Below are 14,493 nucleotides of genomic sequence, written 5' to 3' on the forward strand. Positions count from 1 at the left end.
ATGTAGCAAAAAGAAATCATATATAAGAACCTTACTCCTTATTAATCTATAATCATCATTCAAGACTAGTTATTTAATAGCGTTTCTAGCCCAAGGTCCCAGATGTTTTTCATTATTGCCTTTTTAATAATATTTATCTCTTCGTTGTTAAACCATTCCATATGTCAGGCCGTTTTACTGATTGCCTCGCAATCATTCTTTAAAGTGTTTTTAAAGTCAATTTGATGACAGCACTGTAGACGTATAGATGACGCTGTAAATCACATTAGCTGGTTAATTAAGAAATATATATCGCACTGGACGTGCACTTATACATCCATACAAACACACTGAAAGTTCTATTTTTAAAAGTACACAAGGACATGGCTTTCAAGTAAGTAGTAGCCGTATATAGCTGTGCCCTGACCTTTTATCGCCCTGGGGCTGTTTTAAGAATATCGATAAAATGTGAATTTTTAAAAATGTCTTGGTGACTTTTCGAGTCGTCTTCAACCAAGATTACTCAGACATTAGGCCGAGTACAAATACTAAAACCGTTATGGGATGTATTACCAGCGTGTTGGACTCTCCATGAAGTTGTAACAGTTTTCGACCAATAAGATGGTATAGGTATTTATAACTAAAGCATTAACTAGAACATTTGGTTTACATTAACCATCAGCCACAGCTGGAGAAATTTGTATCGGATTTGTCTTAACGGGAAATTGATTTTTGCACTGATTAAATAAACTGTATTATGCAGAAAAGTGATAGCAGACTGACTGACCATTTTGCTTTTACCTTGGGAGGAAAACCAAATCCCACAGGGAGGGAGGGAGGGTGGGGCCGTATTTGTGGATAATATTTGTACCCAGAGCCCACGTTCCTTTTGGTCAGCACCAGAGGCTCTGGCTTTTGGTCCGGTGAATCTTGAACCGGAAGTTGAAACTGCACATAACAAAATGGCGGCCGAGTATCAAGATGAACAGCTTCCACGATGCCGGTTAAATTACGGGTTTAAAATCATCAGTGAAACAGTATAAAGTACTAGAAGCCATTCGTTCAATCGCAGCTGATTCCACTCGGATTGAAGGCTCAAAACTACAAACTCTATCGTTACCAGAGCTCCTCAGCTTAATGCCACCGAAACTCGAATAGTCTGGGTACGAAAATAAGGCCAATCACACGCATGCGTAGTTTTAGACGCGGGTAAAACATTATCTCATTACCTGCTTGACTTTACGGTCTCTGACAGATTCATCATCAAATATTTACGAACGTTTCTTTAGTTTGTATTAACATAAACACTTCCAGCCATTTTAAGAATTTCAAGTCGATCAAGAATTTTTTTTTCTTAAAGAAAGGTAAGACTATCCCCTAATTTGATTTCAAAAACTTATATTGTGACTTTGGATGGGAATTGTACCTGTAAATTAATCATTTTGCAAAGACAGTGCAAGGTAATTTGCCAGTCAGGTGGCCATCAAGATAGTCACCAGAGCATATCTTAACGGTTGTTCAAGGTTCTTAACACAGCCCACTCGTACTTTACAAAGTTCAAAGAATAGCGATATACCACAGAAAAAGGGAAGTTCTTGATTCTTCGCTATCCTATATTATTCCAATATCGAGATCATATCCAAGCACTTTAAGAAAAGTAAATGATGCATTGATGTGAGATATTTTTACGGGCTGAATCTCACGAGAATTAAGCGCCTGACAGATTGTCTTCAAACTGTCGTATTGATTGTAACTTTGAAAAAAAATATACAAGGCTTGCTTAAGGATTCCTTTTATCTGTTTTTATCCAGTGATCTTTAGTGAACCTTAAATTTATATAAAGTGTTAAATAAATGTTTATCTTTTGTTTTGTAAAACGCTTGAAAGGAAATGCAGTACGTAACAGGTGCCATCATTTTCTCTGATCAACTTGCGCTAATTTGTTCGTATTAAAGCTTTCTTCTACCGAGGTCTGTTTAGGACTGTATGGACTAATAGCAGTCAGAACAACAGAGAGAAAAATAATATTAAGATTTATTTTATTCTACGACACTATTTATCAGAGTTTTGTTTGCAAATGATAAGAGAGTGAGTTCAAAGCAGGTAGTTTTGATCCATGTTTCTTGTGAGAGAAAGTATAGTGAAAACGATCCACGGTCCTTAAGTTCTACTAATGAATGCTATGCACTCTGTATTAGAAATAATATATGAACAATTTTATATAATTTGCAAAATAGTTACTGTTTAGAAAAAAAAGTAGATTTTCAATGTTAAATGTGAATTCTTATTTGCTTATTACTAAGACAAATCACTAGCAATTCTATGTCAAATCATTGGCATTAACTCTTCTAGTGTCCCTCATGGTCCAGTGCTTTTCCCTTTTCCAAACCCTCTTCAGTGGCAACACATCTATTTCTAAAATCCTTCAAAATAATTCATATATTTTCTTGAAGGCTTCTTAAAAATATCACCGTGGAATTTAATAAAGAAAACTTGTTTGGCTGCATTCAAGGGTCCATTTGGTTATTGCGGTATTACTCAATTAATCGATAAATATCTTTGCTTTCTCTCTCTTCTCTCTCACTGTATAGTCAAGCTGCCTTTAATTAAAAAAGGGGGAGGGGTGGAAGGTAGTGCGTACCACCTTCCTACGATAGTACAACCTTACTTTGACTTTAGATATCTGAGTTGAAGGTGGTTAACCATTGCTTCCTGTCTCTTCATTTAGGTGCCGATTACAATATGTGGACTTTAGCTGTATCAGCTGTGATCTTAATTGTCTGCAGTCAAACACAAGCAATAACAGACCCTTTATCTCCTGCATTAAGTAAGTCACTGCATAACTGATAACAATGTTGTTATCTATCGAGCTTCAGTCATCTGGTTTTATTGGTTTCCTTACGTATAGTTAATTGATCATTTAATTACTTTCCCGAGTGCAAATCGGGCCGTTCATATTAAGGTTAGAAAGGAAGAAGGAATCTGACGTTCCTGCAACCAAAATAGAAACCAACGACGGAAAGCAGGGCGTGGGAAGGTTTGGACAAGGGAGGAAGATTTCGAAAATGACCCGACCCTTTCTAACTACTTAAAAGTCTTTCCTTCCAAAATGTCATGCAAGATGATGCGTGCACGCAAGAAGCAAAAGTAATGGCCGATTTTGTTGGTGTTGAATGATATTCTCATTCTTTCTTTTTGTTTTCAAGTTGAACCTTTTTCAGTAAATATCAAATGTCCTAAAGATAAAGAGTTCCAATGGCTGAGATCTGCATCAAAGGGACTGGATATCGTGGTCTTCTACAAATGCGGAGGCGGTGGTAAGTTATAGCACCATTCCTATCCAGGAAAGAAACGAAAAGGGAAAAAAGATTATTTATGAAGAGGCATTTAGAGAGGGAGGATAGGAGAGACATCCCTGCTATTAAAAGAAGGGAAATATCGTCGGGTGTAGGGGGATAAAAACCGAAAAGAAGAAAGAAAATAAAGGAGAGATAGCGGCTACAGTAAACCCAGCATTCTTTTGAAATGACTTTTGTGAGTGCTAAGTAGAACAGTCACTAGAAAGAGAAAGTAAACACGTATGTTTGGGGATTGGAAAATAAAATAAGCTATAAAATGATATGAGACAACGAAGGAACCACTGTGAGATAATCCTACTAAACCCAGCCAACATGGCGGCCATACAAACTAAAAAAAAAGAAAGGTAATTAATTTTTTTTCTTGATATTTTGTCAGGTGAAATGTCCCAGACCATGCATTGCACCAATAACCGCAAAGCCACATACAGACGTGATCTTATCCCCGACGAGATGAAGAAAGCAGCTATCCCCATGGCCATGAAGAGAGGGGAGATCGCCAAACGCGACCAGGAACCAAACTTTGGTTTATTCGCAGGTGGACCAAATTACAATTTGAAGAATGGCGCTGTGTTGGTTTTTGCCTGTTTGGCTGTTTAAACGTTATAGATATATCTACCCATGTATGTAGGTGCCTTGTCGTAATCATATAGCAGTTCTGTGTTTTTTCCCGTGCGCATTATTTCGTGTTACCACTTGCGTCGCCAGCTGTTTTGTAGATGGCTCGTATTAGTCTGTCATGAATTATAAAGCCATCTTATTGGTTTTGCGCTGATATAGAAAATGTTATAGCAGGATTATCAGCATTTTATTGGCCAGAAAAAGAAAAAAACACACAAAAACAAACAAAACAAAACAAACAGGGGCGGGTATGTTTGTGGAAATACAAGCAAAACAGACTTTGTTGAATCAGAATATTACACAAATGAACAGGACACTCTATAGCTAGTGACTTTAAGGTATAATTGTCAATTTTTTTTCTTGTTTGTTTTAATTCCCATGCAATGCTATTGCTATCTATGTATATATTACATGCGCGCATATAACGTGCACAGGATGGATATGTTACCGGTATACATTATTGTAAAGAGGTTTGTTGATATTAAAGACAAAAAATATAAATTATCAGGTCATTATCACTTTTCTTCATATCCCTTTGAATTTGAACAAAATATTTACATGTTCTTAGAACTTTCAATGTTACAAAAACAACTGTTTGGTGTACGTTGAATAGAAGTTATCATGAAGAGAAATATTTTTCAGGTTATAGGTTTTTGAAGTGTGTGGCTATCCACGATGTAAATCCAAATTTTTTGTTTTGCTCTCCTAAAAAAATATTGATTTTTTCGAGAAGAAGAGATTACTAGCTAAAAGGCTAGTGTGAGCTGCGTCGGTGTTTCTAATGAAACAGTAATGATAAAAGGGTACATTTTACACCGTGAAAAGATGAAAAAACTTACTGACGTTTCAGACGCTAGTCCTTCGTCGGAGTAAAAAATATTTTTTCGACTATACATTTTTTGTTTACCAGATTCATGTGAATTGGTTAATTAACAGGTGAATGAAGTGATATCATGATCTAACACTGATTTTAGACACTTCGGAAATGACGACTTTATGTGACTATATATACATGATTATTGGTCTAACCTTGGCAAGATAAAAGGAAGGAAGCGATAAAGGAATGCGGGGAGAAAATGTTATAATTTGAACTATGCACACAGATTGGTTTCATCGAAAATAAATCACCACGCATGCGCAAACAGGTACTCATTCAAGTCCACGGTTCAGAGGAACTGACGTAATGGTTTGACATTGCTAGTCGTAATCCATAATTAATCGTTCACCGACAATCCAATACAGGAAAAGAATCTAAAGACCTTTAGATAAGATAACACGGACGGGAATAGGGCCAGGACAAAGGGGACGCCAAAATTTAAGGTTATCAAATATTATATCTGTAATGGGAGATGATAGAAAAAGACGGCAAACGAATGGTGGCACCGACGGTAATGAAGTGATCGGAGAAAGATCGTCGTCAATATGTGGACCTCGTTTCATGGCCATCACCGGTGTCTTGACAGTTCTACTGGTAATAGCAGTGATTCACGTAGCAACAAGCGAAAACAAGAAGAGTTATTTTGACGAACTATTAAGCACAGGGGGAGCTATAAGATCTGCAAGATATGCTCGGTCCCATGACGAAGCGACGACTATCAAGGCCGGCGGGGTATGCCACACCAAAGAGTGTAAAAAAGTGGCTAACTATATCAAAAGTTCATTAAACCTCAAGTCTGATCCTTGTACGGATTTTTACGATTATGTTTGCGGGGGATGGAAGAAAAAAAATTCCATCCCAAGAAGTTCATCTACTTATTCTACTTTTACCAAACTCAACAGTCAAGTTGAAAAATCTTTACGAGAAATTCTAAATGCTGGGATAAAAGGTATTGAAGGAGCGAGTAAAGAACTCATGAAGATGCCTTCAGATATTTATCACTCGTGTATGGACTTGGACACCATAGATAAAGTCGGCGACAAACCAGTAAAAAAACTTATCAAGGAAATGGGAGGATGGAGTATGGACGAGAAGAATAAAGATTGGGATGAGAAGACTTGGGATTTTAAGAAGATCCTTCTTTTTATTCATAAGCAGTATACGTCGGCTGGAGGACCGTTGTTCTCTGTGCATATTAGTGATGATCCTGTAAATAACAGCAGGCATGTTATAGATGTAAGTAAAACAGATCACAAGCAGCAAATAGCTATCGTAATTTAACAAGAGAGACAAGGCAGGAAAACGGTGCTAAATCAAATAACTTGTTTTCATGCATGAAGCCCCTAAGTAAATTCACATCACAGATATACTCGTACGACTATTGGTGATCGCGTGGGACCTGTAAAAGCGTTTGTGTGTGTGTGTGTGTGTGTGTGTGTGTGTGTGTGTGTGTGTGTGTGTGTGGTGGTGGTGATAGTGGTGGTGGTGTTAGTGGGGTGGTGGCAGTTGGAGTTTGGGTGTGCCGGTTTCAGGCGCGGAGAAGGTAAAAGTGGAGTGGACGCGGAAATGGAAAAATATTTTATAAATGAGTACAGTAGAAAATACATGACTACGAATAAGACTCGAGACTTGAAAACTTAGAATAGTATATATTGTCTTACCGGTCCCGATCTCTGATCCACGTGAGAAGCAGTCGCTGCTGTTCATCCCCAAGCGCATGCGCGAAGGCTACGGTTCCTCACCTATTACCAAAATTATTTTAACTGTTGTGTAGATCGATCAAGCTGGACCTAGCCTTTCTAGAGAAGTATATTTTGACAACAAGAAGGTACGTACGACTCATGATTTTCTCATATTGTCATTACTGATTCTACACTCAGCGAGTTAATCATCATTTCTTTCATGTTTTCATCAAAGATCATTAAAGCCTACAAACAATTTATCATCGATGTTGGAACTTTGTTGGGCGGAGGAAAAAACATTGAAAAGAGTGCACAGGGGATCATTGACTTTGAAACCCAACTTGCAAATGTAAGTACAATGTAGTACCGTCGATACGGCTGCGTTTACACGGTACCGGATGTAAGACTGGAGAAATAATAGGTCTGTAGGTCTTTTGCTAAGTTTAATATTCGGTTGTTTGGCATCCATTAGATCAGCGTACCTGATGCAGACAAGATTGAAAGCTGGTTTCACAGGATGACTGTCAAGGAATTGAAGAAGGAAGTGCCTGAAGTAAGCTTCTCCATTAAGTCAAGAAGTGAGCTTGAAAAACGTTTTGTATAACTGGAATTTATTTTTCATAGTACGACTGGCTTAATCATCTAAACACAATGTTTACGACGGACAAGATACAAGAAAGCGAGGAGCTCACCGTACCTGCTCTGCCTTACTTGAAGAAGCTGATGAAGTTAGTCGAGAACACACCAAAAAGGTAAAGCATGCATTTATTTGGTCAGTCAGTAAACGAGAACTGGGCAACAAGGATTTACTATTAGATCGTACTTCTGTACATTAAAAGACTGTACTAGAAAATCAGCAGCATAAAAATAGATCGAGAATAAGTAATGAATACGGCCTTATTATTGCTGGGTTCTAACTCCGTTATAAGGCTGTAATTTATTTCAGGCTACAACAGTATCAAGGACGTATTCACTTACTTATTCTCTGTCTATACAGTAGTGTAGCGAGGTCTTGACCAAAGAAGAGGAATGTACCATTTTCCCGCCAAAACACGCGCGTACGCCTTTCATGCTCAACTTCTAAATCATAGAAATTAAACTTGTCATTTTTACGAACTAGAAAAGCAAATTAAAAAAGGTATAACGATTTATAAATCTTTTTATTCAAATTTTTGAATGGGCGGTCGTACCCTCTCACCCCAGCCATCTCGCTACACGCCGGAGACTGTATAAAGTAAACGTTTAAGCAGTAAGACGGCATGTTAACCTGATGATGTCCTGTTGCGTTTTTTAGTGTGTTGTCCAATTATCTTGTGTGGAACGTCATCCAAGATGAGGTATCTTTTCTGTCCAAGCCCTATAGAGATGCACGGACAAAATACAGAGATAGTGTACTTGGTTCTAAAGGTCAAAAGAAGCGATGGAAGACATGTGTTTCCTACACTAACGAGTTGGTGGGAGATATACTAGGTGCTGCTTATATCCGAAAACATTTCGACAAACATAGCAAAGAAATGGTAAGTTAATAGTTATAATGATAACGAGAGAAAAAACCTAATGATTAGTCTTTCCGAGGTTGAGGGGAAAACTTGGCATTGCAGTGTATTATGGGATAGTTAAAGGGGACATATTTCCCAGATGACGTTTATTTCCTCCCCTAAAGCCATCCCACAATGTAATGCAACTCAACTCGAGTGATTAAGTGTGGACAGTTTTGGCCAGTTACTAGTATAATTCGATATTTCATGACATTGATTCAGCTGATTTGAAGAAAATAAAGGAACGTAATGTAAAATCCACTCTTCGATGTACGTTAGCGTGAGGCTGTAAACCCACCATAAAAAGAACAGGAATTATACTTTAGTATATTGTTTTGGCGCTTTTTACTGCGCGCGCACTCTCAAAATCGAAAAACCTCAAAGTTTCCAACAGTTAAGTAAATTTTGGTCTATTTTTGTTGAATTAGGCAAAGTCAATGATTCTGGAAGTTCGTAAAGCATTCAAAGACAACGTGAATTCTCTTCCCTGGATGGACAAGCTTACCAAGGCGGCGGTGTCAGAAAAGGTATTGACATGAAGAACAGGTGTGAGCTGATGTATGGTGTTTTGTCATTGTTTTGAGCGAGTCAAGGAGGAGTAAAAAGTGTTGCATGACTGTCACTACAGTTGGCATTTAACATTGCCCAATGTAGACAGAGTCTGGAGGCGTGGGAATCACACGGTATCTCTTTTGTGCTCAAATATTTCCAAAACTAAATATTTAAAAGTCGAATTACAGTGATGAATATATTTCATGCGTATCTATGCATATAGACCATATATGCGTATCTGTAATACAGCATTTTTCATATGACTGTGAAAAGCTCAGTGCTATAAACCTGCTATTTCGCAGGTTTTCTTCTTGCGCAATGTGATTTGTCTGTCAGTGCCATGACCTTGGCGGTCACCGTGTCCGCACCCTGCCCGTGCCGTGTCGGAGAGTAAAATTTAACGCAATATGATTGGTATGGCTTATTTCTCGTCGTGTCACGACCGTTCGTACCGCGAGCTTTTCACAGTCATACGAAAACTGCTGTATAAAAACAGTAAATACGAACTCCAAGTGATTAACATTCCATGGAACGCGTGAAGAGAAGGAGGGTACCTTTCGTCACCTAAGATCAATTTTGAGCAGCTCGTGTTTTAGTTGGAATTGTTTTAACTGATATAAGGTTTACCTTGTTATAGGCGGATGCAATGAGCGACGAGGTCGGTTTTCCAACTTATCTCATCGACAGCAAGAAGTTTATCAAGAAATTCAAAAAATACAATGGCGTAAGTAAATTAATGGTGTTATTACTAAAAACATCAAACGACAACAACGACAAAGTATCTTTCTTTGTTGCAATGATCAGTCAAATACATTGTCATTATTGTCACCGACAGGTCATCATAAAGGACAACGCCCTCTTCAATAACAGAATGGCTATACTCAAGATGGCCCACCAGAGAATGCTGAAGAAATTAAGAAAACCTGTTGACAGAGAAGAGTAAGTTTAAGCAGAAATTACTAAGGCAAAACTTAGTTTAATTGGTGCCACTTAACAAAAAGGCGTCGTGTTGTAAATCCTCCAGTGTAACGTTACGCTACCTCAAGTGCTTCACCGTATTCTTGTTTAATACGCGTTACTTCTTTCCGGCATGAGTTTCATTTCAACCAATTTACGTCTTTTGTTTTTCTTTCATTTAGGTGGCCAATGGATCCTCAAACTATTAACGCCATGTACAGTTTTAATGAAAATGAGATGAGTAAGTAGCGCGGTCCCCCGCATGGATTTGGACTTTCTTTTTTTTTTCATTTCTCACCCCTAATATTCTTGTTTTCTTTTCCCAGTTATCCCAGCAGCAATTTTACAACCTCCTTTCTTCTACCCCAAAGGAAGCCCAATGTAAGTACAGTTTATTAAGATAGGTGATAAAAAAGAAGGGTTAGCCATAGTGAGAACAGTGGTTTAATTTGTGTATGGAGTAAAATCGTGCTGATTGTATGCTGCGTGACTGCCATTGACGTCATGCCAATATAACAACGTAACACAAGAACTTGGCAATGTTATTAAAAGACAAAAACACGGGATATAATATCGCGAAGGGCTATTGTAACCTCCTCCGGAGGCTACCCCATATATTCTTCGTTGGGATTCCTGTGTTAAATCTTATGGCAGAGAAGAACTAGGAACGAGAAACGAAAGAGGAGGAGGAGTGAGGACGAAGGAGGGAGATAAAAACGGTAGAAGCAGCATCTCCTCTTCTTCTTTCACCCTTCCACCCCCCTCCCCCTTCGACTTTTTTGTCCTCACCACAGGAAGTCCAAGGAGCAAAAAAAGCCAAGGAGATATTGCTAATTGTTAGTATTTTCATCAACAGTTCCCTTTCCTTCGGTGCTATTGGTTCCATTCTCGGGCATGAAATGACACATGGATTCGACAATACTGGTAGGTTTTAAAACATTGCCGATGGTCTTGCGTGGTATGTCCTCTTATCATACCACGATATGACGCCAACAGTTGGAGAAAATTTAACTAATTTTGACCATGTGTTGAAAAAACCGAGGCCTCGGTCAACGGTCTTGTTGTTGTTTAACCAAGTTAGCTATACCATGCTCTTATGGTTTCTGTTTATTCAAGGAAGGAAATTCAACAAGAAAGGAGAGCTGACGGCTCAGTGGTGGTCAAGCAACTCGCTCAAAGAATTTAATGTCAAGGCTGAGTGTATTGAGAAACAATACTCACACTACAAAGTAGCAGGAAAATTCCCAGTAAGATAACCTTTGTTATGAAATGGTATGATTCATTGGGTTTCCTGTGTCATGGAGGGTCTTTTACATCTCGAAAACATATGCGCATGCGCCAATTCACACATGGCAGTCGTATGTTACTTAATTCAATCGACAAACTTTAGTAAGCTGGTAGCCTGCGTGCAGACCGAATTTAACTGTCGTTAAGACGGTCTGCGAATTAATGCGGGATTTCGTGTTCTATTATATATATAACAGGCAGCTCATTCTTACAAGCATTCTGTGCGCAGGCTAGTAACCTGGCTAAACACGGCAAGCTTTTTAAAACTAGCTGGAAGGAGTATACAATAATCGCGTTCTTCATGTCTTTCAACAGATCAATGGTAAACTCACTCTCGGTGAAAATATTGCTGACAATGGTGGATTCAAATCCTCTATCAAGGTATGTTTAATTCCTTTTTGATTCTAGTTGTCTTAAATTTCAACTGAAAACCTCATTCAAAAAGCCAAAGGAGGATAAATTGCAAGCGTTTCGTAGAGTCTTTTGGTCTGCTGTGGCATGAAATGTTGACATTCTCAAAACTGTTTCCATTTTGAAGGCGTATAATAATTGGTTAAAGAAAAATGGCGATGAAACTTGGAAGCTTCCTGGACTGAATTTCACCAATGAACAACTGTTCTACATTGGATTTGGACAGGTGAGTGAGTCTTTCTCTAGATGAAATTTCTATGCCATCTGCTGATCCGCTGTCTTGGTGGAGACATAATATCGTATTACACAGAGCAAAAATCCCACTTTTCCTCTTTGCAAAAGTGGGTGGGGTTCATCTTGTCCGAAATCGGCGGTAAACCTAAAGTCTAACTATTTAGGAGAAGGGAGAGAGGGGTACAAGAACCGGTGGAATACCCTTAATTTATAGGGATCAATTTCAGTCAACTAATGTACGCACCCGGATTAAAAATGCCCTGGATTCACGTTCTCCTCGCTATGGACAGAGTATTACCTCCTTATTTGCATTTGATATCTATACCATTTTTGGTGCTTTGTCTTTGACGGTAGGCGTATTGCAGTAACAGTAGACCTACGGAGCAGTATCTGGCGACACTCAGTGACCACCACTCAGAGGAAAAATTCAGGTTTGTATTTGAGTGCAAACTCATGTTCTTGACTTATCATAGATATTCAATCCGGCGTTTTTTTTTTGAGTTGGGGAAGGGTGAATTTTTATCACACTTAACCATGTTACAGTGCGGCTACATCGACCAAGGCCACCCAAACAAATCTTAAATCAAATTCACGAATCGCATTTTTAACTCTGTATAATTGAGTGATGAATAAGTGACTTTTAATCATACGCGTATAAAATGTAAAGATCTATTGTTTAAATACTCAATCGTGGCTAATTTGTATGAAAATTTGTCTGGTTGGCCTTGGTTGGTAAAACCTTGTTTAACCTGGCGTAACCACAGGGAGCCCGGCTTTGGAATCTGTACATGAATAAATAAGTCAATAAAGTACTTTGGGTTTCCTGTATTGAGATTTGAAACAAGACGCCAATGATAAATAAGTCAATAAAGTACTTTGGGTTTCCTGTGTTGAGATTTGAAACAAGACGCCAATGATAAATAAGTCAATAAAGTACTTTGGGTTTCCTGTGTTGAGATTTGAAACAAGACGCCAATGATAAATAAGTCAATAAAGTACTTTGGGTTTCCTGTGTTGAGATTTGAAACAAGACGCCAATGATAAATAAGTCAATAAAGTACTTTGGGTTTCCTGTATTGAGATTTGGTAACTTGATAGTAGATTAATGTAAGTAATTCGAGAGCAGCTTATAATTCAAATTTAACGTATTAGTCTAACGCACGCCCTAGTAAATGGTAGGGCGTGCGTTACACTGATACGTAACGTTAATCTGCTATCAAGTTACTGGTTAGTACGATTACCGGAAATTCAACGTATCAGCGCCTTGTTTCAAATCTCAACACAGGAAACCCCCCCAAAGCACTTTATTGATTCCTTTATTCATGTACAGATTCCAAAGCCGGGCTCCCTGTGGCGTAACCTCATCTTAAAGCATTTATTGGATGCGAGGCCACGCTGGGAAATCTATTAATTATTCATTCAACATGGGTGCCACGTGACGGATGAAGGTTCATATATCTTCCTTATACAAACAACATTATATAAAACATGACGAGTAATCGTATTTAAAATCTCAGTAAAGGTATAAGGGACTAAAGTCATTTGTTCTTCACTAAATTCTCAGGGTGATCGGAACGCTATCAAACTCCTACGAGTTTTCCGAAGCATTCAAGTGCAAAGAAAAAAGCCCGATGAATCCTTCAATCAAGTGTTCTGTCTGGAGTAATGAAGGGCCAATCCTCTAGTGATACCCTATAACTGGGCTTCCTGTGTACAAAGAACAGTTTGATTCGACATTGATTTCTGGTGTGTGTATACTTAAACCGGGATAGCGGAGCCAAACAGAAATCAGCAGAAAAAAGCAACCGGTTTTCAACATTTTTTTTTTGTTTCCACGAGAAAAAGACGATCTATTTTTTTACACGTAATATTTTGGCCATATATAAGCCATTCCGAGATTGAGGGAGGCTGTGCCATTGTGGGACTGTTTTAGCGGATTAAATAGATGTCATCTTGGAAATATTTCCTCTAAAACAGCCCCAAAATGCACTGTAATGCAAACTCGACCCAGTTTTTTTCCCTCAACCTTGGACTCACTTATAACTGTCCTCGTACTGTTTGATTTGACTACCCAAAGTTGGAAAACTTTGTTTTCATTCTACATTTTGATTGGTTCTCGCTATCTAACAGGTCTAAGTGGCCATGGTTTCAGTTTTCGCGCATTCATCGTCTTGTAGCACTAGATCAATTAATACATTATACATTGTACGTTAATTTGTTTAAAATATTTTTTGATTCTAAAACAAGGATTTCCAATACCGTCGACTAAAACGGACGGCAAGGTTTTTTAGAGATTGGACGGTTTCGTTGCCATAAAAAACAAATCCAAATAACTGTGTATTTTTATTCCCAATAAATCAAAACTCAAAACGTTTCTTCAGTAGAAATGTAAACCCTTCACTGACAGTCTACTGACTGGGGAGAACAGCAGTCATTCAGCTCCTGCCACACTTTGCCGTCCATATCGATCACGTGCTCATTACCTTGATCGTTATGACTTTCTCAATTTCTTCCTCAATTGTTTTTGCGTGAGCAGAATGCATAGTTCCGACTCAACCAATAGCGAACCAATCAACGTTGCAGCAGTTTTCTCAGTGGAATTCAAATCTTGTCTCACAAACAACTACACAGTATTTGTTTTAAAGAGTACTTCAAGGCAATTTTCTTTTCTTTTCTGAGGGCATTAAATCTTTGATTTATTATCCGCGATCAGAGTTTTAAATTCTAAGATATTTTAACTAATTTGTTGAGCTTGTGATACTTAGCAACAGTAAGTAAGGTTAGTCGGAACTGTGAATACTAAAGCAAATTGAATGGATTTATAAAATCTGATGTAATATTCTGTACAGAATTATCCAGTAAGATATCAACATTTGATATGAAGGCCTTGGTCCAGCAGAATAAATCTGCAGCATTGCATTGTATAACTGATTAATGAAACTTGATGTAAAGTAACGTAAAATAAATATTTGAGCCAAAAAGACGTCTTGCATATAGTA

General features: G+C 38.2%; 2 protein-coding genes across 2 annotated transcripts; both read left to right on the top strand.

Moving 5' to 3' along the window:
- The first annotated feature begins 1,201 nt into the window (after positions 1-1,201).
- On the top strand, positions 1,202-4,460 carry LOC116296055 (uncharacterized). The gene is made up of 4 exons (XM_031704009.2): positions 1,202-1,343; positions 2,708-2,806; positions 3,186-3,296; positions 3,715-4,460. The coding sequence occupies exons 2-4, from the start codon at positions 2,722-2,724 to the stop codon at positions 3,933-3,935; spliced, it is 417 nt and encodes a 138-aa protein (XP_031559869.1). The 5' UTR covers positions 1,202-1,343; positions 2,708-2,721; the 3' UTR covers positions 3,936-4,460.
- A 754-nt stretch (positions 4,461-5,214) lies between these two features.
- LOC116296076 (endothelin-converting enzyme 1) lies at positions 5,215-14,477 on the top strand. Its single transcript, XM_031704030.2, has 17 exons — positions 5,215-6,069; positions 6,608-6,661; positions 6,751-6,864; positions 6,988-7,068; positions 7,140-7,267; positions 7,810-8,032; positions 8,482-8,580; positions 9,243-9,329; positions 9,441-9,544; positions 9,745-9,803; positions 9,889-9,943; positions 10,419-10,486; positions 10,679-10,809; positions 11,165-11,230; positions 11,388-11,486; positions 11,849-11,925; positions 13,059-14,477. Exons 1-17 carry the CDS (start codon positions 5,299-5,301, stop codon positions 13,177-13,179), a joined length of 2,337 nt encoding a protein of 778 aa, XP_031559890.2. The 5' UTR covers positions 5,215-5,298; the 3' UTR covers positions 13,180-14,477.
- Positions 14,478-14,493: the final 16 nt, after the last annotated feature.

Source organism: Actinia tenebrosa, unplaced genomic scaffold (genome assembly GCF_029948245.1).
Source record: "Actinia tenebrosa isolate PJP-AT-01 unplaced genomic scaffold, QUT_ActTen_1.0 PGA_scaffold6__47_contigs__length_16458017, whole genome shotgun sequence".
Taxonomy (NCBI): Eukaryota; Metazoa; Cnidaria; class Anthozoa; order Actiniaria; family Actiniidae; genus Actinia; species Actinia tenebrosa.